The sequence below is a fragment of the Salvelinus sp. IW2-2015 genome, linkage group LG36 (genome assembly GCF_002910315.2).
Source record: "Salvelinus sp. IW2-2015 linkage group LG36, ASM291031v2, whole genome shotgun sequence".
Lineage (NCBI taxonomy): Eukaryota > Metazoa > Chordata > Actinopteri > Salmoniformes > Salmonidae > Salvelinus > Salvelinus sp. IW2-2015.
In genome coordinates this window covers 23787423-23814180 of record NC_036875.1, presented here as the reverse complement: position 1 = coordinate 23814180, position 26758 = coordinate 23787423, and the positions used below count along the sequence as shown (strand labels likewise).

Genomic DNA, 26758 nt, shown 5'->3' with positions numbered 1-26758 from the left:
TGTGTGTGTGTTGAGAGAGAGCAGCTGTCTCCTCAGGGCTCCCATACTGACGTGTGTGTGTGTTGAGAGAGAGCAGCTGTCTCCTCAGGGCTCCCCTACTGACGTGTGTGTGTTGCTGTGTCGCTCTGTATGTGTGGTTCTTTTTGTGAGTGTGTGTTAGGTGTGCCAGAGGGGTGTGTGTGTGTGTGTGTGGCACACAGATTTTCATCTTGGTATAGTGAGCAGTCATATTCACGGGGGGTCTTCTCTCACCCGTACATCTGGTCTAGTTGTGATTGTATGAAATAATCTATGTTCAAAGAGTGTGAGGGGAGAGACATAGCAGCTTGCATGTACAGCCCAGTCAGCAAGGTAGTGTGAGAGAAAAGCTCACTATCAGTATCAGCCAAGTATGTGTGTTGTGTGATTGACTAGAGGATAGAGAGGAGAGTGAGAAAAGCAGAATGTAATAATTGGGTGCTGACAAACAGCTTAGCTAAAGAAAGAGAACCATGAGACTGTGAGAGAAAGGGTGCATGAAAGAGTGTGGAGAGCGTGAAGAATTCAGAGTAAAAGAGGCAAAGAATGGAAGAGGCTGGCTGAGGCTGGCTGGAAGAGGCTGATTCAGCGTTCCTTGTTTAACAGTAGAGCCTTCACGTGGGCTGCAGTCACAGTGACACACCTGTATGTGGTTAATCCATTAGCTGGCCGCCAGATGTCTGATGTTGAATGGCTCAGAACTATTTCTGCAGACACACTTGAGTGTCTTGTCATCCCTTCTCCCACTACCTCTTTACCGCCCTCCCTCCCTTCCTCCATCTGTCTCCTCTGTTCATTTTAGGTGATTGGACACRGTGTGGTTTTTATAGCACTGTGTGGGAGACTGAGAGATAGCTTGGGATATGTTCGTGAGAGTGTACACACACACACAGACAATGTTTAATAGGCAGTATGGCTCATTGTCTGTATGTGTTGTATTATGAATGTGCCCCCTGCTGTGGCCCTAGATCCAACACTGTGGCTGTCTTCTTTCTCTGTTCTCCTCTCCTCTGCTCTCCCCTCCTCTCCTTTGCTCTCCTCTCCCCTCCTCTCCTCTGCTCTCCACTTCTCTGCTGTCCTCCCCACTCAGAATATGTTCACTCAACATCTAAAGTGAAGCTCAAAATGTGTATGTCAGAGCATCGGGCCTAGCAGAACACTCATGATCCTCTTCCTCAATCATCCTCTTCATCCTCTCTCTGATCAGCATCATCCTCATCCTACTCCTCCCTCTTGCTAATCCTGAGAATGTATTCATCCCTCTCTGACTCACTACTAGCTCTAAGCCTTAAGAGAGGAAGACAGAGGGAAATAAATAGTACACATATGCCCATTCCTCTAGTCATCACTGGATTCGTATGCATCTCCTGTGCACACACACACACACACACACACACACACACACACACACACACAACACCAACACAACACACACGCCCACCTTCTCCATTTTCCTCTGAGCAGCAATCTCTGTTTCTCACAGAGCAATTACTGCTAATTATCCTACCTCGTCCTCACCATTCTTTGCTTTCTCTTCTCTTATAGTGTTATGTTCTATAATGTCTGTTTTCACTAGTCTGACTAACACTTTAACTCTCAAAGTTCTCTGTTGATGAAGGGGACTGTGCTTTTACTGGTTGGCTCTCCTCGGTGTCTTTCTCACTCAAACACCCACATTACACAGCCTTCCGAGCGCCGCCCCAGTTGGATTTTCAAATCCAAACAATGACAGGTCTCAACCAATCAAACCCGTCACACAATTTCTGAGCGAATATGGCATTAACAAATGGCCTCCTTTCCAGATCAGTGTGGTCACCGTCACAGCTCTCCCTGTGCGTCACATGGGTCGTGTCAGCCATACTGTTTGCCCCTCCACATTTGTATTTCTATTGAGGGTAACTCAATGCTTGGATTATTACTAGTAGTTGTGTGTCAGTGGGCACTTCCAAGCTCTGCAGAGAAATCTGGTAACGAGGATTGACCCGTCACAGTCCACAGGAACACACAAAAGTACACACACATTATTTGAATCTACTCCGATGGCTTTCTTCAAAGAGGAGAATTTGTTCAGTGTAACTTATTAATGGTTACATAAAGGTTAGATGTTAGTCAGGACAGGGTTTTGAAGTTGACATTGCAGATCAAACTGCTCAAGTTATCGTCTTTACCGCTCTTTCTCTGTCTCTTTTCCTCGCTTGTTCATCCGGCCATGCCATCCCTCTCAGATGTTTTGGGACTACATGAAATGCCGGCCAGAGGGACTAGCGACAATGAGAGGGAGAGAAAGGGGGAGGGAGAGACCCTTCCTCTGTTATTTAATAACTAAGGTCTAAGGCAGGGCTATTCAACTGGCGGCTCGCGGCCAAATCTGGCCCGTTTGTACATTTTAGAATAGCCCTTTGATCAATTCTGAAAATCATTGATTAAACAAAATCAGCAAAAAATACTACGTTTAGTGCGAAAAGGAGCCTTCGTTCAAATGTTCTACAATGGGAGAATCTGTTTTTCTGCCCATTTTTAAATGCTGTGTATATACACTGCTCAAAAAAATAAAGGGAACACTTAAACAACACAATGTAACTCCAAGTCAATCACACTTCTGTGAAATCAAACTGTCCACTTAGGAAGCAACACTGATTGACAATAAATTTCACATRCTGTTGTGCAAATGGAATARACAAMAGGTGGAAATTATAGGCAATTAGCAAGACACCCCCAATAAAGGAGTGGTTCTGCAGGTGGTGACCACAGACCACTTCTCAGTTCCTATGCTTCCTGGCTGATGTTTTGGTCACTTTTGAATGCTGGCGGTGCTTTCACTCTAGTGGTAGCATGAGACGGAGTCTACAACCCACACAAGTGGCTCAGGTAGTGCAGCTCATCCAGGATGGCACATCAATGCGAGCTGTGGCAAGAAGGTTTGCTGTGTCTGTCAGCGTAGTGTCCAGAGCATGGAGGMGCTACCAGGAGACAGGCCAGTACATCAGGAGACGTGGAGGAGGCCGTAGGAGGGCAACAACCCAGCAGCAGGACCGCTACCTCCGCCTTTGTGCAAGGAGGAGCACTACCAGAGCCCTGCAAAATGACCTTCAGCAGGCCACAAATGTGCATGTGTCTGCTCAAACGGTCAGAAACAGACTCCATGAGGGTGGTATGAGGGCCCGACGTCCACAGGTGGGGGTTGTGCTTACAGCCCAACACCGTGCAGGACGTTTGGCATTTGCCAGAGAACACCAAGATTGGCAAATTCGCCACTGGCGCCCTGTGCTATTCACAGATGAAAGCAGGTTCACACTGAGCACACTGAGCACATGTGACAGACGTGACAGAGTCTGGAGACGCCGTGGAGAACGTTCTGCTGCCTGCAACATCCTCCAGCATGACCGGTTTGGCGGTGGGTCAGTCATGGTGTGGGGTGGCATTTCTTTGTGGGGCCGCACAGCCCTCCATGTGCTCGCCAGAGGTAGCCTGACTGCCATTAGGTACCGAGATGAGATCCTCAGACCCCTTGTGAGACCATATGCTGACACATGCACATTTGTGGCCTGCTGGAGGTCATTTTGCAGGGCTCTGGTAGTGCTCCTCCTTGCACAAAGGCAGAGGTAGCGGTCCTGCTGCTGGGTTGTTGCCCTCCTACGGCCTCCTCCACGTCTCCTGATGTACTGGCCTGTCTCCTGGTAGCGCCTCCATGCTCTGGACACTATGCTGACAGACACAGCAAACCTTCTTGCCACAGCTCGCATTGATGTGCCATCCTGGATGAGCTGCACTACCTGAGCCACTTGTGTGGGTTGTAGACTCCGTCTCATGCTACCACTAGAGTGAAAGCACCGCCAGCATTCAAAAGTGACCAAAACATCAGCCAGGAAGCATAGGAACTGAGAAGTGGTCTGTGGTCACCACCTGCAGAACCACTCCTTTATTGGGGGTGTCTTGCTAATTGCCTATAATTTCCACCTTTTGTTTATTCCATTTGCACAACAGCATGTGAAATTTATTGTCAATCAGTGTTGCTTCCTAAGTGGACAGTTTGATTTCACAGAAGTGTGATTGACTTGGAGTTACATTGTGTTGTTTAAGTGTTCCCTTTATTTTTTTGAGCAGTGTGTATATATATATATATATATATATAACACCGCTGTAGCTCTGCCACCTTCTATCGCAGATGCTGAATGCCGACATTGGCGAATGCGGTAGATTGATCCCATGCAAAAAACAGACAGATTTTGGTAGTGATATTTTTTTTTAAGGTTGCGTTGGTAAATTTACTCTGGCTATGTACTCCTGACAGAGCAGAATAACAGATKAATTTACGAACGCGTAACACCTGTTAAATATGACCGGTGTCAGCAATAAAATGTCATTAAATTGTTGCCATCAGCACAGTTAGTCACCAACGCTTTAGATAACGTGTAAACAGCCTAACCACCTCTGCTAGGGCGAGTAAAATGTTCAGAGTGAGGTGTTCTCTCATTTGTGTCTGGAAGTAGCTAGCTAGCTAACCAACTTTAGCCAGTTATCTCAGGTGCTTGACTGCCGTTGTGAGGTCAGAACTCTTGGATCAACCCTACTCCTCGGCCGGAGCGTACAGTGTGCACTCTGAATTTACGAACGGACAATCTGACAACGCTCTGAATTTACGAACGCCTAGAGCGCACTCTGGCACTCCAGAGTGAATTTCTGCGGGGGAATTTACATCAACTCTAGGTTTTAACGCACCTTGTGACGCATTCAATGCATTCATGACGATATGACCAAACCGGATGTAATTGTTTACTGTGAGACCACAATGGCATTTTAGACAATGCCAATGGAAAATCTGGTGGGTGGCAACAAACTATCTGTCATGGCAGCAATCATGCCAACCACAGGATGTGACCAAGTTGTGATTGTAGATGTTTGTAGCCTGTTTTCATAGTACTATCTCTTACTTAAGAGAAAACAAGTCCACGTACCAGCAGTAGTATGGGCTGGCMAGGTGCCTGTCCTGGAAGTCTCTCCCAGATTCAGGCCAAGTCCATACTCCTGCAGTGTATGCGCGGGCTTGCATGTTTGCTTCGTCTCATCCTTAATCCTGCTCAGATTGAGGTCAAGGGGCGATTAGGAGAATCTCAAGTAGATCACATCAGTGTGTTTATCAACCGGGCTCTGACCCCACGACCCCAATGGGTAATGTCTGATTGGTTGAATGCATTCTAGACRGGATTTGATTGGCCTTGGGGGACAGTACAGTAAGTGGGGTATGTGTTTTTTTTTGTGTCATCGCCAACCCAGCTGTTTTGTGGACCTGTCAACCCAGGGATGTAGAGAAGAGCAGCATGTTTTCATTTTGCAGTTATCCAGAGTCTTTGGGGGGAGGGGGACCAGGGGAAAGATGTATGGAAGTGGAGATGTTGTTATGGCAACTCCGGGCTGTTTTAGGGGGAACCTCAGTAGTGTAAAGTAGGTGGGTTGTTATGGCAACAGGAGGCTGTAGCATAGGAGGGTTGTTGTGGAATGAGTAGGCTCTCCTTCTCCTTTTTTCTCTTTCTTTCTCCCTCTCTATCATGTTGTAAATCTTTCCCTCTCTCCTGTTCATCGGGGTGGTATAGTGTGGTCTCTGTGTGAGAGCTGCTCTCTGCTATGCTTTTCACACACCAAATAAGGCCTCTGTCACGCCAACGAACATTCTCTCCCTAAGTAGCCTTTAGACATCTGAAATGCCCTATGTATCACAGGCAGCATCAGGAGACTTCCATACAGAGCCTCTCTCCTTCAGCCCTCTCATGGAACATTCAAGCTACCCTATCAAGGAACAGCACCATGTGCCAGTTGGCTTACTCCAGTGCCAACGGAGAATTTTATAAGACACAAACACATTTATTCTCCATCCATAYGGATCCAAGGCAGAACACATTGGCTAGGAGTGCTACCGTGGTTAACCTGCTACTTGTTGGCAATCGATTGATAGTACAGTTGTACTCGTCGCTAAGTAAAATATATTTGGTATTGACACGGAGAAAACCATGTAGACGCTTCAAGCGACTTTTACCCTTAGTGACAGGGATTGCCTGTAACTCATTCAACCCTCGTCAACTCAGATCAACTCCAAACTATTTCAGTGAATTCAAAGTCATTTCAGCTCAATACAACCCAAATCTGTATACTGACATGCTAAATTTTCCATTTCCGGAGCGTACATGAGCACTATTTCAATGGGAATGAAGGACAAAAGTAATTATTCCCTGTCATTTTCATCCCTCTCCTTTCATGTTATGTTATTCTCCCCAGTGATAAACTGCAGTAACCAGATCCTCCCCTCTTATTCAATCTCTCTGATCGCTCTGTCGTGGTGTCTGTCTCTCTCTTATTCCTGTTCCATCTCTCAGAATCTGTCCCCTGTTCAAGTGTGCTGGCGCACACACACACACACACACACACACACACACACACACACACACACACACACACACACACACAGAGAGCTGGACGATATGGACAAAAATCCATATTGCAATAAATCGCCTGAATTAAGGCGATAATGAAAAATGGAACGATAAGTTTATAACATTAATGTACACCACAGTAGTTTTTTAAATTGTATTATCCTTTAAACTACTACTACTGGTTTGATGGTTGTAGCCATCAATTGTCCCATTAACAATCACTCGCATTTCTGTAGTGTAGGCTACATATTGTAATGAACGATATACAGTCCATTCGGAAAGTATTCAGACGCCTTGACTTTTTCCACATTCCACATTTACAGCTTTATTCTAAGATTGATATATATTTAATCCATCTACACACAATATCTCATAATGACAAAGGGAAAACAGGGGTTTGGAATTTTTTGGCACGTTTTATAAAAATATAAATACCTTATTTACAAAAGTATTCAGACCCTTTGCTATGAGACTCAAAATTGAGCTCTGGTGCRTCCTGTTTCCTTTGATCATCCTTGAGATGTTTCTACAACTTGGAGTCCACCTGTGGTAAATTCAATTGATTGGACATGATTTGGAAAGGCACACACCTGTCTATATAAGGTCCCCCAGTTGACAGTGCATGTCAGAGCAAAAACCAAGCCATGAGGTTGAAGGAATTGTCCGYATAACTCAGACAGGATTGTGTCGAGGTACAGATCTGGGGTACTAAAAAATGTGTGCAGCATTGAGGGTCCCCAAGAACAGTGGCCATCATTCTTAAATGGAAGAAGTTTGGAACCACCCAGACTCTTCCTAGAACTGGCCGCCCGGCCAAAATGAGCAATCGAGGGAGAAGGGCTTTGGTCAGGGAGATGACCAAGATGACCGATGGTCACTCTGACAGAGCTCCAGAGTTCTTCTGTGGAGATGGGAGAACCTTACAGAAGGACAACCATCTCTGCAGCACTCCACTAATAAGGCCTTTATAGTACGGTGGCCAGACGGAAGCCACTCCTCAGTAAAAGGCACATAGAGTCGAAGTCGGAAGTTTACATACACCTTAGCCAAATACATTTCAACTCAGTATTTCACAATTCCTGACATTTAATCCGAGTAAAATTCCCTGTCTTAGGTCAGTTAGGATCACCACTTTATTTTAAGAACGTGAAATGTCAGAATAATAGTAGAGAGAATATTTTATTTCAGCTTTTATTTCTTCATCACATTCCCAGTGGGTCAGAAGTTTATACACTCAATTAGTATTTGGTAGCATTGCTTTTAAATTGTTTAACTTAGGTCAAATGTTTCGGGTAGCCTTCCACAAGCTTCCCACAATAAGTTGGGTGAATTTTGGCCCATTCCTCCTGACGAGCTGGTGTAACCGAGTCAGGTTTGTAGGCCTCCTTGCTCGCACACACTTTTTCAGTTCTGCCCACAACTTTTCTATGGGATTGAGGTCAGAGCATTGTGATGGCCACTCAATACCTTGACTTTGTTGTCCTTAAGCCATTTTGCCACAACTTTGGAAGTATGCTTGGTGTCATGTCCATTTGGAAGACCCATTTGCGACCAAGCTTTACATCTTGACTGTCTTGAGATGTTGCTTCAATATATCCACATAATTTTCCTGCCTCATGATGCCATCTATTTTGTGAAGTGCACCAGTCCCTCCTGCAGCAAAGCACCCCAAAACATGATGCTGCCACCCGCGTGCTTCACGGTTGGGATGGTGTTCTTCAGCTTTGCAAGCCTCACCTTTTCTCCTCCAAACATAACAATGGTCATCATGGCCAAACAGTTATATTTTTGTTTCACTCGACCAGAGAACATTTCTCCAAAAAGTACGATCTTTGTCCCATGTGCAGTTGCAAACTGAAGTCTGGCTTTTTTGGCGGTTTTGGAGCAGTGTCTTCTTCCTTGTTGAAGTGGCCTTTCAGGTTATGTCGATTCAGGACTCGTTTTACTGTGGATATAGATACTTTTGTACCTGTTTCCTCCAGCATCTTCACAAGGTCCTTTGCTGTTGTTCTGTGATTGATTTGCACTTGTCGCACCAAAGTACGTTCATCTCTTGGAGACCTTCCTGAGCGGTATGACTGCTGCGTGGTCCCATGGTGTTTGTACTTGCGTACTATTGTTTGTACAGATGAGCATGGTACCTTCAGGTATTTGGAATTTGCTCCCAAGGATGAACCAGACTTGTGGAGGTCTACATCAGGTCTTCGTTGATCTACAATCAGGTCTTCACTGATTTCTTTTGATTTTCCCATGATGTCAAGCAAAGAGGCACTGAGTTTGATGGTAGGCCTTCAAACTCACACCTCCAATTGACTCATATGATGTCAATTAGCCTAACAGAAGCTTCTTAAAGCCATGACATAATTTTCTGGAATTATTATTTTCTTGACCCACTGKAATTGTGATACAGTGAATTATAAGTGAAATGTGCCAAGCTTGTAGCGTCACACCCCAAAATACTTGAGGTTGTAATCTCTACCAAAGGGGCTTCAACAAAGTACTGAGTAAATGGTCTGAATACTTATGTAAATATAAATGTTMTTTTTTTTYTCTTWAAAAAAAYAAACATTTTCAAACATTTCTAAACTGTTTTTGCTTTGTCATTATGCGGTTTAGTTTGTAAATTGATAAGGGGAAAAAACKATTTAATCAATTTTAGAATAAGGTTGTAACGTAACAAAATGTGGAAAAAGTCAAGGGGTCTGAATTCTTTCCGAACTTTCCGAAAATGCCTGTGATAAGTGATTGGTATGGTTGGTGTTAATCATTTTATGTTCATCATCCCAGCTCTAGACACAGACAACAAGACAGACAAGCAAGCTGTTAGCATATGTGCTCATTCATACCAGGAAAGCTTCGGGATAGATGGATACCACCAGGCTTGAAACCAGCCCATGCCCATCTCCACAATATCAATGCTTATGTGTTTCAATTGCTTTGCAATACCATGTGCCTGCTGCACAATGCACTCCAATATCATATATGTTGACAAAGCCCTTGAAGAGCCAAGCGTCTTAACCAGGGCTTGACAATACTGCACTGTATTACTGGAAAGCCTACTCTGTCCCTGCATTTTTCCATTCCCCATTCATTTGTCCAGGTCAGCTAAAATGATGACTGCTGCTGCACATTGTGTCCTATACACTGTCTTTATACATACTAGGGCAGAGTGTGTGTGTGTGTGTCAATCATTAGATGTTAATCACATCAAGCCCCTGACCGGTTAGATGAGCCATTTCCTRCTGAGATAATAGGACCCAAACAGGATATGAATCCAACTGACAGACATTTAGACAGGATGTATCTTCACACACACACCCTCTGACTGCTGCTGGGACATTTAGTCTTCCATCCCATAATAATCCTGCCGCCTGCCGATCCCTGTCTCCAGACAGAGTAACCAGGGTTTATTTCTGGAGATGTATAGAGTGTTTTACCACTCCTCCCTCTCAAACCTGTCATGTCACTCTCTTCTTCTCTCACGCTTTTCCTCTCTTTCTCTCTGTTCTTAACCGGCCGGGTTTGACTCTTTCTGTTGTCAGTTATAGATGCTAGCTGATGCTGAAATGTGTTCTCATTCCAAATACATTGTCTGTATATCTAGAGTGTGTGATCTGGTAGACCTCCGTCTGAGGCTTCACAGGGTTAGGGCTGTCAGTCAGGAGAACGTGCCCTGGCTTGTTGAACACTCTCTCTGTGTGTGTGTGTGTGTGTGTGTGTGTGTGTGTGTGTGTGTGTGTGTGTGTGTGTGGAGTTACAAGTTTCAAGTTTTATTAGTCGTATGTACAGAATACACATTGTATACACCATCCAACAATGCAACAACAATAAGAAATATAAAATATAAGAATATGAACATAAAGGAAATCGCTCAGTAAGGTAAAATATTTGATTTATTCTATTTGTCACATGCGCCGAATACAACAGATGTAGTAGACCTTACAGTGAAATGCTTACTTACAAGCCCTTAACCAACARTGCAGTTTWAAAAAAWYSGKKKTWARKWAAAAAAATTGATAAGTAAAACWTTTMAAATAAAAGTAACAAATAATTAAACATCAGCAGTAAAATAACAATAGCGAGGCTATTTACAGGGGGTACCGATACAGAGTCAATGTGTGGGGGCAMCGGTTAGTTGATATAATTGAGGTAWTATGTAGGTAGAGGTAAAGTGACTATGCATAGACAGAGTAGCARCAGCGTAAAAGAGGAGTCTGGGTAACTTTTTGATTAACTGTTCAGGAGTCTTATGGCTTGGGGTTAAAAGCTGTTTAGAAGCCTCTTGGACCTAGACTTGGCGCTCCGGTACCGCTTGCCGTACGGGAGCAGAGAGAACAGTCCATGACTRGGATGGCTGGAGTCTTTGACATTTATAGCATAATTATAATACAGAAAGGCACAATTTATAGTGCGATATTTACACGTGTTTTGGGGAAGGGGGAATTGGGGGGGGCACGTTTTTATTTATTTATTGTGCAATATTTAGCAATAATAATAAGAGGTGTGTGTGTGTGAGCTAAAGTGTAAAGAGTCTGAGCAAGTGTTCAGCAGTCTGATAGCTTGTAGATAGAAACTGTCTCTGAGCCTGTTGGTATCAGACCTCATGCCGATACCGTCTGCCCGATGGTAAGGGAGTGAACAGCTTGTGTGTGAGGTCTATGGGGGGAGGGAGAGGTACTGTATGTTTGAGAGGGTTATGCTATATGCAGGAGAAGGTGTCAACGCATAGGGCTGATGTAACAGAAATATAACAACACTGTCCTATAGCAAATGCCACTTTGTGCCACAAATGCCACTAAAGCCACTTAAAGTTTACATGTGTAAATATAGTATATGTGGGAACAACTTTGATCCATGTGCTAAGAAAACACTGAACCACTGATGTGACACATCTTTTCTCTTCTTCTTTCTCTCCTCTCCTCCTGCAGTCATCCCCGACTCCCTCACCATCACCGCGCCGCCACAGACCCTCTCCCAGGTGGAGGGAGACACGCTCCAGCTCAGCTGTGAGGTTTCCCGGGCGACGGAGCAGCACACACACCTGTCTGTGGGTTGGTACCTGCGCTCCCCGGAAAACGCTCTCGCCCCACCCCTGGAGATCCTCACCCTGTCCCGGGACTTTGTCCTCYGGGCCGGCGGGCCGTACAAACAGAGGATGACCTCAGGGGACCTGAGGTTGGATAAGACCAGCGCTACATCCTACAGGCTGACCATCCACCGGCTGCAGCCTGCTGACCAGGGCCTGCTCTACTGCCAGGCTGCAGAGTGGATCCAGGACCCCGATCGCAGCTGGTTTGCTATGACCCGCAAGCAGGCCGACAAGACCCAGCTACGTATACAACCCACTGGTGAGTAGGGGGCGATGGGAGTGGCGAGATTGTTTGTGTGTGTGTGTAAGGTTGTGACTCGCCATACACACTCTCCGAGGGCTGATCAGTATCTCTTACTAAGCTCATTAGAGCAMTAAGGAGAGCTTACCAAACCTCTATGGACTGCCCTTATCAGTGTATTCGTGCATGTGTTGACTGGCATACAGGAAACACAAAGCTGGACTGTTACAAGGGTCAGAGATTGCACAGGGTCAAGAAGCAGGAAGTACACACACCCTGACAATAATGGAGTGTTTCATGCTGACGTGATAGTAGTACGTCATCTCATTGGGCTTCCTGTGACCTTGAAGTCAGAGACAAAATGTAATTTCTATTCCTCACTGTTCCCTCTGTGTCTCCTACAGTGAAACTCCCTTTGTGTCTRGGCTAGTCTACTGTATATGAGACATACTGCTCTGTTTGTGACGAGAGTTAAATCTCTCAGCAATCCACAGTTACTCTGGGGAAATTCCCCCAAGAGATAGGAGGGTGGAGCGGAACAGGCGAGAGAGCGAGACCGAGGAGATAGTATGCTTCTTATGATAATGATCTTAAAATTAGCTGTCGACCTCTAACCCAGCAGACAGGGCACAAGAACAGAGTCTGAGCTACACACACACACTACTATCCTTGTGAGGACTTCTAGTCGTTCAGGATAGTAAAACCCCCCCAAAACACACACGTTAGATACAGGGCCACTGTACAGTACAATACTGTCTTTCTCCAGATCCAGGAACACCATTCCAGTAGATAAATGGTGCAAAACATTTCTATACATTTTTTTGCAGAATGACGGTGGAATTCTTCATTGGTTGTTAATGGCRCCCAGATCGTGATCAGAGGATGTTCGATAGGAAGACTCTGTCTCTCAGAAGAGCAATAAGTTAGCCAAGAGAGGCACATAGAGCTCTGCATCTTACACCCCCTCTCTTCTCTCTCTTCTCTCTCTCTTTTATAATCTAAAATGGATGGGAGTGTTGTAGTCTGACAAAGGGAGTAGAGCAGGGCGTGTATGTGTCTACTGATTATGTGTGTGTATACACCTGTGTGTGTGTTGGAGTCTCTTTCATTAGGCTGTGTGTATTGAAGGGAGGGAGAGAGAGAGGACCCTAAGACAGCCCCATCACTGGCTAATCACCCACAGACAGAGGAGAGACGCTAGACAAGAACAGAATCCTAATGGACCTCTTCTCTTTCCATCTCTCTCTCTCCCTCACTTTATCGTTCTCTCCCTTTCTCGTTACATCTCTCTCTCTCCCTCACTTTATCGTTCTCTCCCTTTCTCGTTACATCTCTCTCTCTCCCTCACTTTATCGTTCTCTCCCTTTCTCGTTACATCTCTCCCTCTCCCTTTCTCGTTACATCTCTCCCTCTACACATCTTTTTTATGTTTTTTCACTTTATCTTTCTTGTTCTTTCTGTTTTCAGACCCTGTCTGTTTCTCCCTTTAACGTTTCATCCCACATCTCTCCCTTGCCCCCTTTTATCTTTTCCCAACTCTCTTGTTTTCTAACTTCCTACTCTCTCGCTGCATCTGATTGGCCTGTTTCTTTTCACGTTTAATTTATTACAAACCGTTGACAGGTGCATGTCTCCACTTTTAGCTCCTCCCTTCCTCCGTGTCTCTCACCTCTCAGTATTGCCCAGGCACAGTTCATGGTAGTATTCATGAAGACGCATCATAGCAAAAAGTTTCAAAACATTGTGCAATGGAAAACGTAAAAAAGCATTTCTTATTGGACAAGTTGAGATGGTACCTCCCCATTTTCATCTGTTTGCTTCAGTTTGGTGCCTAGTGAATACGACCCAGTTTCCCATGGCCATGTTTGTTGCTGAACTCTAAGTTGTCCTTGTAAAGCAGGTCACAGCTCCATGAGTTTAGATCCAGCCAGGAATACAGATCTGATGTCACAATGCAATATCCTGCCGCTTCATTGGTCAATGATCGTCACTGGCCTTTGTTTTGGCATCTGCGTTCCACTCTGTTAGTGATGACCTGTGTGTGTTTGTGTGTGAGTCTGCTTGTATCTGTCCAGGCAGTGCCAGACTGTTAGCTATTAGGCTCATTGTTATTTTAGAGACAAGCGCTCAGCATGAAAGTTCACTGTGTGTGTGTACGTGTAAACAGTCACCCCCCTCCCCTCTTCAAATGGCAGGCTTTGAACTTTTCCACGACTGTGTTTTCTCAGGAAGTCTGTTTAAAGTCTTTATAATTACAGCCAGGGGCTAGCACCTCCTCTGAGAGCAGAGCGGGAATGAGATGCACAGAGCATACCGCCGCTCGTCATGTTGAAATGAATACTGTAAATAAACCGCTGGTGCCGCCGTGTGCGSAGTTCATCTATAATTGGGAGCCCAGTCAGAGGTGTATGCAGAGACGGCTACACTGATAATGTTTGCTCGGCCTCCTCTCCTCTCTCTTCTGTCAGGAAGAGCGAAGGAGACGAGCGGAGTGGCCAGGCTTTTTTCGTCTGCTGTAGAGAATCTTAATTTGCTGTGTTTCTGTGTTGGAGGTGAAACCAAGGGGAGAGGAGGATGAGAGAGGAGGAGACTGTAGGAGCTGTGCTTCACTGTGGGCATAGCTGACCCCTTGTGACCCCCCCTCTTTCTCCCTTTCTTTCGTCTCCTCTTTCTCTCGCTCTCTCTGCACCCAGTGTAACAGGCAGCAGACATTAAAGAATAGGATGTGTTTTTATTTCATATGCTGGTATTTAAAGAAGGTCTCTATCCCGAGCAGCTAGTCATGCTCTCATGCGTTATATGAGGATAAGGGAACATGTGATATGCAACAGCTAAATCAGAGTTGATGACTCCTTCCCTCTCTCTGTCTTTGGGAGAAACTGGCAGCTGAAACCATACTGATGCTAAATGTTAAAATAGTGGATGACAATTTATCTTATCCCTCTCCCCTTTCCTTCCCCCTCTCCTTCCATACCCCCAGATCGGGACTTCGGCATCCTGGTAGAAATTAACATCCATCTCTTTTCATTAAGGACTGGAGTGTGAAGATGTGTTGACATGTGCTATCTGGAGACAGGAGGAGCTAAACTGCTTTTTAACTAATTTTATCTCTCTCTCCCCCAGATCGGGACTTCTCTATCCAGGTGAGCACGGAGCGGCGGTCCTTCACGGCGGGCGAGCCGCTGGAGCTGCGCTGCACCATCGATGCCCAGAGCGTGCCCGAGCGCTTCTTCTCGGTGTCGTGGGTRTTCAGCAGCTCGTCGGTTGCCGTGATAGGGCCCAGCGCTGTGCCCGTCCTGGGACCCGACTATGTGGCGCGCGAGGCCGCCGGTCACATGACCGTGCGTAAGGAGAGCCCCGCCGTGCACCTGCTAAAGTTGCAGCGCCTCCGACCAGAGGATGCTGGGAAATACATCTGTAGAGTCACGGAGAGGGAGAAGACACCCACTGGGGACTTTATAGACCGGAGCAAGAGGTCACGCAACGTCCAGATCACTGTGCAGCCCATCAGTGAGTATCAACACGGCATGCTATTGGCCCCTTTGGTAGTAAAAGGCCTCTCATTGGCCTCTTGGTCAGGTAAACCAAGGGTTCCCAAACTTTTTCACTTGAGGGCCCCCCTTCCAGCACTGGGGAACATCCTGCGCCCCTCCCTGCGCGCACCACATCTATTTCTATGGGCACAAGCACTGTTCATGACACARACTGTTCATACCCCTCTTGTTAGTGGAGAGAACATTTAGCAGGTTTAAAGATTATTTCCTGCAATTCTACACATTTTGTCATAGGGTGCAAAGAACATTTAGCAGTTTTAAAGCAAATTTYCTTGAAATTCTATAMATTTTGTCATGGGTGCAAAGAACATTTAGCAGTTTTAAAGCAAATGTTCTTGAAWTTYTATACATTTTGCCATGTCTAATGTGTATTCATGTGATATWTGATTGCCCAAAAAATTACAACAATATCTATGGGCAAAAAAATGTGAGCATACATGGGCAAGTTGATCTGGACATTTCTGAMCGGTTATAAATAGCTCTCTAAGGTATGTAATGACTAATATGACAAGAGSAACTGATGATGCAYWACCCAATTTCTAAAWTGCACCTTGTGCATTCTACTATTACAATTTTCAAGWATAMGTTTAAAGAATTGGGGCCCMCGCGCCTCTTCACCCCACTGCCGACCCCTCGCGTACCCCACGGGAGGCGCGTCCCTCAGTTTGGGAACCACTGAGTTAAACAACATCTGATTGGCACTTTGATAGTAGTATGCTTTTCTAATGATATACATTATGCATTCTCCCAGAGCGGAGGTCAGATACCTCTATTCCAGAGAACAATAGAGCCTCTATTGTGGACTGTGAGTCTCACTGAGAATAAAGCGCTCTTTATTACACCGTTATTTTCTATAGGGCTGAGAATTGCCTGGGACCTCACAGTATGATATTATCATGATACTTGGGTGCCGATACGATATGTATTGTGATTCTCGCGATTCGATACTRGGATTTTATTGCGATTTTCTGTTCCAAACATATGGCTCACTATACACCGAGTACACAAAACATTAGGAACACCTTCCTAATATTGAGTGCACCCCCCCCCCTTTTGCCCTCAGAACAGCCTCAATTCGTCGTGGCATGGACTCTACAAGGTGTCGAAAGCGTTCCACAGGGATGCTGGCCCATGTTGACTACAATGCTTCCAACAGTTGTGTCAAGTTGGCTGGATGTCCTCCCAGCAGCGTTACAATTCTTGGCACAAACTGGTGTACCTGGCACCTACAGTTGAAGTCGGAAGTTTACATACACCTTATGCAAATACATTTAAACTTAGTTTTTCACAATTCCTGACATTTAATCGTAGTAAAAATTCCCTGTCTTAGGTCAATTATGATCACCACTTTATTTTAATGTGAAATGCCCCACTGGGAATGTGAAATGTCAGAATAATAGTAGAGAGATTTATTTCAGCTTTTATTTCTTTCATCACATTCCCAGTGGGTCAGAAGTTTATACACTCAATTAGTATTTGGTAGCATTGTCTTTAAATTGTTTAACTTGGGTCAAATGTTTCGGGTAGCCTTCCACAAGCTTCCCACAGTAAGTTGGGTGAATTTTGGCCCATTACTCCTGACAGAGCTGGTGTAACTAGGTCAGGTTTGTAGGCCTCTTTGCTCGCACACGCTTTYTCAGTTCCGCACACACATTTTCTATAGGATTGAGGTCAGGGCTTTGTGATGGCCACCCAAATATCTTGACTTTGTTGTCCTTAAGCCATTTTGCCACAACTTTGGAAGTATGCTTGGTGTCATTGTCCATTTGGAAGACCCATTTGGAACCAAGCTTTAACTTCCTGATGATTCCTGATGTCTTGATGTTGCTTCAATATATCCACATAATTTTCCTGCCTCATGATGCCATCTATTTTGTGAAGTGCACCAGTCCCTCCTGCAGCAAAGCACCCCCACAACATGATGCTGCCACCCCCGTGCTTCATGGTTGGGATGGTGTCTTCTTCCTTGTTGAGCGGCCTTTCAGGTTATGTCGATATAGGACTCGTTTTACTGTGGATATAGATCCTTTTGTACCTGTTTCCTCCAGCATCTTCACAAGGTCCTTTGCTGTTGTTCTGGGATTGATTAGCACTTTTCGCACCAAAGTASGTTCATCTCTAGGAGACAGAACGAGTCTCCTTCCTGAACGGTATGACGGCTGTGTGGTCCCATGGTGTTTATACTTGCGTACTATTGTTTGTACAGATAAGCATGGTACCTTCAGGCGTTTGGAAATTGCTCCCAAGGATAAACTAGACTTGTGGAGGTTACAATTTTCTCTGAGGTCTTGGCTGATTTCTTTTGATTTTCCCATGATGTCAAGCAAAGAGACACTGAGTTTGAAGGTAGGCCTTGAAATACATCCACAGGTACACATCCAATTGACTCAAACGATGTAAATTAGCCTATCGGAAGCTTCTAAAGCCATGACATAATTTTCTGGAATTTTCCAAGCTGTTTAAAGGCACAGTCAACTTAGTGTATGTAAACTTCTGACCCACTGGAATTGTGATACAGTGAATTATAAGTGAAATAATCTGTGAACAATTGTTTGAAAAATTACTTGTGTCATGCACAAAGTAGATGTCCTAACCGACTTGCCAAAACTATAGTTTCTTAACAAGAACTTTGTGGAGTGGTTGAAAAATGAGTTTTAATGACTCCAACCTAAGTCTATGTAAACTTCAGACTTCAACTGTACTACCATACCCCGTTCAAAGGTACTTACATTTTGTCTTGCCCATTTACCCTCTGAATGGCATACATACACAATCCATGTCTCAATTGTTTCAAGGCTATAGAAGGACAAATACTGGAGTTTGGGTGCAGGTACAGATGACTAGCGGTAGCTAACAGTACATAGCAATTCAAATATTATTCGTACTTGTCAAAGTATCAATTTAATATTGTTCAAAATAATATTGTGATATGGAACTGTATCGACTTTTCCCCCATCGCTCATTTTCTGTCTGAGTGGATCGCTAAATATTGGTAATGCAGTATTATGGTCCTTCTCATTCCCTTAGCTCAGAGCTGCGAGTGAGCTGCTAGGTTGGATAATGGAGAGAGCTGGAGAGGAGGATGCAGGAGGCTGAGCTAACAGCCGTGAAATGAGTGTGAAGAAGGAGAGAGGAAGGAATGGGGCCTAGCTCTCCAGGRCCCACTAATGGATCCTTGGGCTAAATTAATGTGTTCTGCTGGAGCTGAGTGACTCAGCTGGGCTTTCAGAGTGTTGGCCGCTAGGGGCGTGCTGGAACACTGGGAGGCGATATGAAGCCTAATCTAGCTAATACAACCCTCCCAAAACCTCCAGTGCCCAATGTTCTCATCCTCTCTCTTTCTATCCTGATGTATCCTCTCTGTCTAGTAGTTCAGTGCCCCCCCCCCCCCCTCCCCAGTCTGCAGCTCTATAGCCTCTCTATCCCTCACTCTCTTTCTAAGGGCTGGTGTTGAATGCTAAAGCCTGCTGTTCCCAGCATAAAAACACAATAACAACCCACCCCAACTCACCCTAAATATGCCATCATCCACCACCTGCACCCAACCATCCTGACCTTACCCAAGCACCCCCCACTTCACTCCACTCCCGCCCAAACTGTCCCAAAACAAAGCCCCCCTGGCCCCCACATGGCCCCAGTAATCMCCAGGGATTCTCCCTAATGGGACCTTTTGTTTCCCTAACAAATAGATTTAATGTTCTATAAAAGCATTGTATGTTTAATAACCATGGTTACAGCAGGGAGGGAGGTCTTAATGGAGAGTGGGTAGAGGGGTATGGGGTCAGGTTGACTCCCCCAACTCACCCGCCTCTAGTTACCATCCCTTGTTTCTGGACCCATTAACAGCGGTGATGGGGTAGTATGGGTTAGAGAGGGTTGAGAGCAGGAGGATGGGAAGAAAGAGGTGTAAACAGTGCTGACAAATCAGTCCTGATGAATGAGAATACCTTGGGCAGGGAAGAGGGGTAAACGCGCTGCTATGAATTACAAACACACAGAGAAAAGGGAAAGAGGGAGTGAGAGACGGGCAGTAGAGAGAGAGCGAGAGAGACACACAGAAAAGGAAGGGACAGAGAGAGCGAGTGAAGAGAAAGAGGGATAGAAACACACAGAGGAGAGAGAGAGAGACCCATGAACAGAAAGGGAGATGGTGGGAGAGAAGGAACAATTGGGAGACGGGGAGAGAACTGAAAGAGGAGAAAGACAAAAACAGGCGGGTTTGAAGAGGAGAGAAGCTGCCCTCTGCCWGCCTAACCATCTGTGATGTTCATACAAATCCACATTGACACTAAGAGCCGAGAGACAGAGACGATGTATAATGTATTTAACATGGGGAAAAGCTGTGGTGAAATTAAAAGAGAGAGAAGAAGAGAAAGGGATGGAGGCCTTCCATTTGTTCATGTAAGTGTGGAAAGGCTGCTTCATTCTGTAKTCTCCCAGGGCTGGGGCTTGGTAGGAGGGGTGGTTAGCACCCAGTCAACCCCTCATACTCTGACGGCAAAGAAAACGAGATGGAGGGAATGAGAAAGAGAGAGAAAGAGAGCAGGAAAGAAGCCCTCCCTGTAGACTCAGATCACCCGAGGGTTGAAGGGGGTGTTGGGGCTGGGCAGCGCTCTGCCAGGCTCTGCAGTGTGTGAAAGGCGCTGAAGTGATGCGAGAAGGAGAGAGATGGTCTGTTTTAAAGCACGGGACGGGCAGCTAAAGACTTTTATCCTTCTGCACTTTCTTCTGAGGAGGAATCCCTCAGACGCTGGGTCGTGTGATCTCAGGCCCGGCCCCCAAGCCCTGGGTGCATCAGCTGCATTACATTAGGTGTCAGAAGTGGGATCTGCTAACCACAACGCATCAGTCCACTGGGGTCTGTGTGTGTCTCTGACAGTTCCTCTCTCTCTCTTTTTCTCAGCTGCCCCAAGTTCAGAGTCGAGTGATCATCTCCACAGATACAGGCTGCTGTGACATAAATACAGTACATGCATAGGCTAGTCAGTAGTATACTCCAGTCACTGGTAGACACGATACTGCCCGTGGTTCTTTTTGTCCTTTGAATTGTTTTACATGTGAAGCCTGGTTCWAGTGTTTAATTATTTAAATGTAAAACCCTGTCAAAATGTCATTGGAGAGGTTTTGGTCCATTTTGACTTATTTTGTATATGTTCTGTCACTCCTTCTACCTCAACCCTCCCTCTCTGAATTCTCTCTCCCCACTCCTCTCCTCTCTCCACCAGAGAGTAACGTCACAGTGTCTTTGTCCAGTAACTCGTCAGAGGTCCAGGAGGGGGACGTGGTCCAGCTGACCTGTTCCATCCACTCCACCACGGGTCCTCTCTCTGTGGCCTGGCAGTGGAGTGAGAAGCAGGGCTCCACCTCTCCCCAGGACCTGGTCTCCGTAGACCGTGACGGGACCGTCCGACCAGGCCCTGGGTACCGTGAGCGTTCCAGCTACGGGGAGATCCGGGTAGAGAGGGTACGGGAGGACATCTATACCCTGTCCCTATACAACGCCCTGCCTGGGGACGAGGGGCTGTACCGGTGCACGGCCACAGAGTGGGTGGAAGCCGGGACTGAGCCAGAGCAGAGCTGGGAGATAATAGGAGAGAAATCAGCCACCAAGACCATCACTGTTAAGACCGTGGGTGAGTGTGTGTAGCAGGGACTCATGACTCAGGAAGACATATATATCAGGAAGATATCTATATATCACACACACACACGGAACCCTGACACACACACACAGAGTATATAAAGGGAAAGGGGATACCTAGTTAGTTGTACAACTGAAATGTGTCTTCTGCATTTAACCCAACCCCTCTGAATCAGAGAGGTGCGGGGGGCTGTCTTAATCGACATACACGCCATCGGCGCCCGGGGAACAGTGGGTTAAATGCCGTGCTCAGGGGCAGAACGACAGATTTTTACCTTGTCAGCTCGCACACACATACAGTATACACATCAAGGTCATCTCTGTCACGACAAGTTGTAAGCTTAAGCATCAGGCGAACACACACACACACACACACACACACACACACACACACACACACACACACACACACACACACACACACATTAAGGTCATCCCTGGCATTTCTTTAGCTTTTCTCTAGAGTGAGCACCCAAATACACACACACAAACAAACGTCCAGTCCTTCCGGGCCTAGAAAGTTGGTAAGCGTGTGCAGGGGGATGTCAGGAGCACACAGAGGGCAGTCATTTTCCTACCTGTTGTAAGAGATTGTGATGAATAGCTCACTGAGAGGCTGGAAAATAAAGCATGCTTTATTCATGCAGAGCCAAGGGGTGTGTGTCACTACAACACACACACACACACACACCATTCTGACCAGATATAGTTCTTCTTTTTCATGATATTATGGACACAACACACACAATATTGACTTGAGACACACTCGCACTACTTGCGTACACTCAGATTATATAGAATTATTAAAATGAAAATGTGTTTAGCAGTGGGCAGGCTTTCCTCTGTCAGTGAGTTAAGCTGAACATCACTGGTACAGACTGACTGAGAGAGGCAGTGGAGTAGTGCACTGACTGAGGCACTGGGGGAACCAAGGGCTCAGTGCACGCACGCACACACACACACACACACACACACACACACACACACACACACACACACACACACAGAAGGGATTAGTCCCTGCAGCAGAGTATTGTGGTGCTGTGGAGGGAGAGAAAATATGTCTGTTTTTTAATTGGCCATTTGTTGTGTTTTAGCAAAAACTCATGAATTACAGGTAACTGACTAAATACAGGAGCATAAACATAAAATGCCTTTATAGGGCATTGGGCCACCATGAGCCAGAACAGCTTCAATGTGCCTTGGCATAGATTCTACAAGTGTCTGGAACTATATTGGAGGGAGGTGACACCATTTTCCCATGAGATATTCCATCATTTTGTGTTTTGTTGATGGCCACCGCTCCAGAATCTTCCATAAGTGTTCAAATGGGATGAGATCTGGTGACTGAGACACACACACTCTAAGCTCCTTTGAGACCCCTCTTTCAAAGTCACTGAGATCTCTTCTAGCCATGGTAGCCAAAATAATGGGCAACTGGGAATTTTTATACATCACCCTAAGCATGATGGGATGTTAATGACTTAATATACTCAGGAACCACACCTGTGTGGAAGCACCGGCTTTCAATATACTTTGTATCCCTCATTTACTCAAGTGTTTCCATTATTCAGGCAGTTACTTGAATGTAGATTATGTAGATGTTTATTTTGTTATTGTTCCTACACATTTTTATTTTATTTGTGTGTACAGTATGCCTGTCTCTGTGTATACAGTATGTGTGTCAGTTTCCCTGTGTGTGTTTGTATCACGTGTTTGTGCCTCTGCGCGCGTCCTTGTGTCTTCAAGATGTGTAGCATCTGCTTGCCTCAGTCTCTACTGAAGTCTCCTCTGAAGAGCAGTGACAGTCAGCCAAGGTATAAATAGGCCTGCACTCTTTTCCTCTGTTCATCCTCTCCTCTATTCTCTCTCTTCTCCTTTTAATCTGTTTCTCCTTCTGTTCTTCCATTCCCTTTTTTCACAATGCGTCTTTTTCCAAGTTGGCTGTCTGGCCCTTGGGGATTAGTGATGGTGTCCTCTGGGGTTTGACAGAGAGGTGATGCGTTGCCATGGTGAAAGTGTTCATTAGGGGATCCTGGTAGCTGATTGGCTGAAGAGCGCCCAGGAGTGATTGGGTTGGCAGGTCTGTGATGATGACAAGCCCAGGTTCTTAGACCTAACAAACACATACACATACATAAGCAAACATGCACACACATGATAGGCATACACTTACAATCGACTCACAACGACATATACATAGGAAAGGGAATATTAAGGTAATATAATAGGAAAGGAATTATCAGTGTGAACTTTTCTCCCATCAGAGGCCGACAGTGATGGAGATGGATGGAAGAAGACAGAGAGAGGGAGGGAAGGGCTGAACGAGAGATGGAAGGAGAGCGAGAGAGGAGAGTTATTGTCTAATGTAGAATTATGGACTGTGGCTGCTGTCCCAGCAGTAGCCAACAGTCTGGACATAAAACCATCGATTACACACCCTGAAGGACACAATGGACAACTCACTGCCAGGAGAGAGGGAGGGAGCAAGGGAGGAGGGAGAGATGACAAGTGAATAATGGAGAAATCTGCACAGTCTCATAGACATGAATTATCGGATCTTGTAAAAATCAGAAAGAGGTCTCACTCAACTCACTCACCGCTTCTCTCTCTCTCTCTGAAATACATGTATATGAGGGCAGTAAGATACTGAAATGGGTTGATGTCAGTATGAATCGCAGACTAGAATGGAAGATGTTACGGAGGGATATCTGCGTGGAGTGAAGTGTACTGTACCAGGGAATCTCCCCTCTTTCTCAACTCTCTAAGTGGTGTAGTGTAGGTCTATGTTGGCCCTATTAACTGGACCAGGGTGACTTATCTTAATGAGGAAGGTTTGGATTGGCTAGAGAAAGAAGCAGGTCGAGTATCAGCTCTTAGAGCAAATCTCTCCCTGGAGCCTTCTTTGGTGTTGCATCACCATTAGTTTTGAACTCTGCTATCACACACACACACACACACACACTTCGATGAGACACGCATACATTCACTGCCGCACGGGCAGTCATGATAAATTGATCTGTGCTCCGTTGGCACAGGGCTCTAGAACTAAGCCCCGGTGCACCCTGGGTAAATGGGTGCTAATCTCAGCACGAGAGTCCTCCCCCGTTCAACCACCGGTGACCATTAACCCTATTAGTGTTGCATGGTATACCGACTTTTCACTACTTTTTCGATACTAGAACATGAAATGCGTCTCACGTCGTCTACTGAGAGAGGATCAAGTCTGTCTATTAGCGCAGCCCATGTCTCCTTATAGTGTGAGAGCACCATTTCCTGCTCCGGATCCACTTACTGGTGGCCAGCTCTAGCCTGTCCTGAGGAACCACTACACTCCCTGCGAGTCTGGGCTGTATCACCACTTCTGCTGCATAAGCAGATAGCAAGATGATCTTTGCTCGAGTCTCGAACTGACCGTGTGCGTGAATGACTTCATGGGGCTTAAAGAGATACTTATAAAATAAGAGATTGCTTTCTTCTATACAAATGTTGTTGATCAGTACAATAAAATAAGTCCCAAATGGAAGGGAAATAGATTGTTKTTCATCTGTAGCACAATGAAATCAGCTAAAACCAGGTCAATAACTCAATGCATGCAGTGTGTCCTATTGAATATGCATTCACCTGTATTGTGAATAGGCCTAGGCTACATCTTGATTTACCATTCAAATAAATTATTACTATTATGTTGTTATGTAGTAAGATGGGTAAACAACTAAGTCAAATGTATTGTATAATTGATTAATTAAAGCATACATTCAACAACTGCCTCACCTAAAGCCCATTATTGTGGGAAGCTGCTATAGACCAAGTGCTAACAGTCAGTATTTGGAAAATATGTGTGAAATGCTTGATAATGTATGTGTTATCAACAGAGAAGTATATTTTCTGGGTGGTTTAAATATTGACTGGCTATCAAGCTGCCCACTCAGGAAAAAATTCAAACTGTAACCAGTGCCTGCAACCTGCAACAAGTCAGACAATTTACCAGAGTAGTTACAAACAGCACAGGAATTAAATCATCAACATGTAATGATCACATTTTTACTAATGCTGCAGATATTTGCTTTACAGCAGTATCCAAATCCATAGGATGTAGTGWTCACAATATAATCTAGGAAAACCAAAGTTCCAAAGRYTGGGCCTAWTATAGTGTATAAGAGGTCATACAATAAGTTTTGTAGTAATTCATATGTTGATGATGTAAAGAATATTTGCTGGTCTGTGRTGTGTAATGAGRRGCAACCAGAYGCTGCACTTGACGCATTTATGAAACTACTTTATTCCAGTTACTAATAAGCACGTACCCATTAAGAAAATGACTGTAAAAACTGTTAAATCCCCTTGGATTGATGAGGAACTTAAAAATTGTATGGTTGAGAGGGATGAGGCAAAAGGTATGGCAATTAAGTCTGGCAGCCCAACTGATTGACGAAAGTACTGCAAGTTAAGAAATCATGTGACTAAACTAAATAAAAATAAACTACACTATGAAACAAAGATAAATTATATAAAGAATGACAGTAAAAAGCTTTGGGGCCCCTTAAATKAAATTTAGGGAAAAAAGCCAACTCGGCTCCTTCATTTATTGAATCAGATGTCTCATTCATCACAAAGCCCACTGATATTGCAAACTACTTTAAWTACTTTTTCATTGGCAAGATAAGCAAACTTAGGGATATCATGCCAGAAACAAACGCTGACACTACACATCCAAGTATATCGGACCAAATTATGAAAGACAAGAATTGTACTTTTGAATTCTGTAAAGTCCGTGTGGATGTGTTGAAAAAATTATTGTCTGTCAACAATGACAAGCCACCAGGGTCTGACAATCTAGATGGAAAATTACTGACGATAATAGCAGACAATATTGCCACTCCTATTTGCCACATCTTCAATTTAAGCCTACTAGAGAGCGTGTGCCCTCAGGCCTATAGGGAAGCAAAGTCATTCTGCTACCCAAGAATAGTAAAGCCCCCTTTACCGGCTCAAATAGCCGACCAATCAGCCTGTTACCAACCCTTTAGTAAACTTCTGGGGAAAAATGTGTTTGACCAGATACAATGCTTTTTTAAAGTAAACAAATTGACAACAGAATTTCAGCATGCTTATAGGGAAGGACACTCAACAAGCAAAGCACTTACACAAATGACTGATGATTGGCTGAGAGAAATTGATGATAACATGATTGTGGGGGCTGTCTTGTTAGACTTCAGTGCAGCTTTTGACATTATCGATCATAGTCTGCTGCTGGAAAAACCAATGTGTTATGGCTTTACACCCCCTGCTATAATGTGGATAAAGAGTTACTTGTCTAACAGAACACGGAGGGTGTTCTTTAATGGAAGCCTATCAAATATAACCCAGTTAGAATCAGGAATTCCCCAGGGTAGCTGTTTAGGCCCCTTGCTTTTTAAATTTTTTACTAACGACATGCCACTGACTGAGTAAAGCCAGAGTTTCTATGTATGCGGATGACTCAACACTATACACGTCAGCTACTACAGCGACTGAAATGACGGCAACACTCAACAAAGAGCTGCAGTTAGTTTCAGAGTGGGTAGTTAGCACTAAATATTTCTAAGACTAAAAGCATTGTATTTGGAAAAAAATACTTACTAAACCCTAAACCTCAACTAAATCTTGTGGAAATTGAGCAAGTTGAGATGACTAAACAGCTTGGAGTAACTAGATTGTAAACTGTCATGGTCAAAACATATTGATGCAGTAGTAGCTAAGATGGGGAGAAGTCTGTCTATAATAAAGCGATGCTCTGCCGTCTAAACA

General features: G+C 44.9%; 1 protein-coding gene across 1 annotated transcript in view; it reads left to right on the top strand.

The window, feature by feature from the left end:
• igsf3 (immunoglobulin superfamily, member 3) overlaps nucleotides 1-26758 on the top strand; it is a 105450-nt gene that overhangs the window by 45151 nt on the left and 33541 nt on the right. Inside the window, exons 4-6 of the mRNA XM_070437629.1 lie at nucleotides 11372-11791; nucleotides 14897-15283; nucleotides 20553-20960. Of these exons, the coding sequence (XP_070293730.1) occupies nucleotides 11372-11791; nucleotides 14897-15283; nucleotides 20553-20960 (1215 nt within the window). The remainder of the gene's footprint in view (nucleotides 1-11371; nucleotides 11792-14896; nucleotides 15284-20552; nucleotides 20961-26758) is intronic.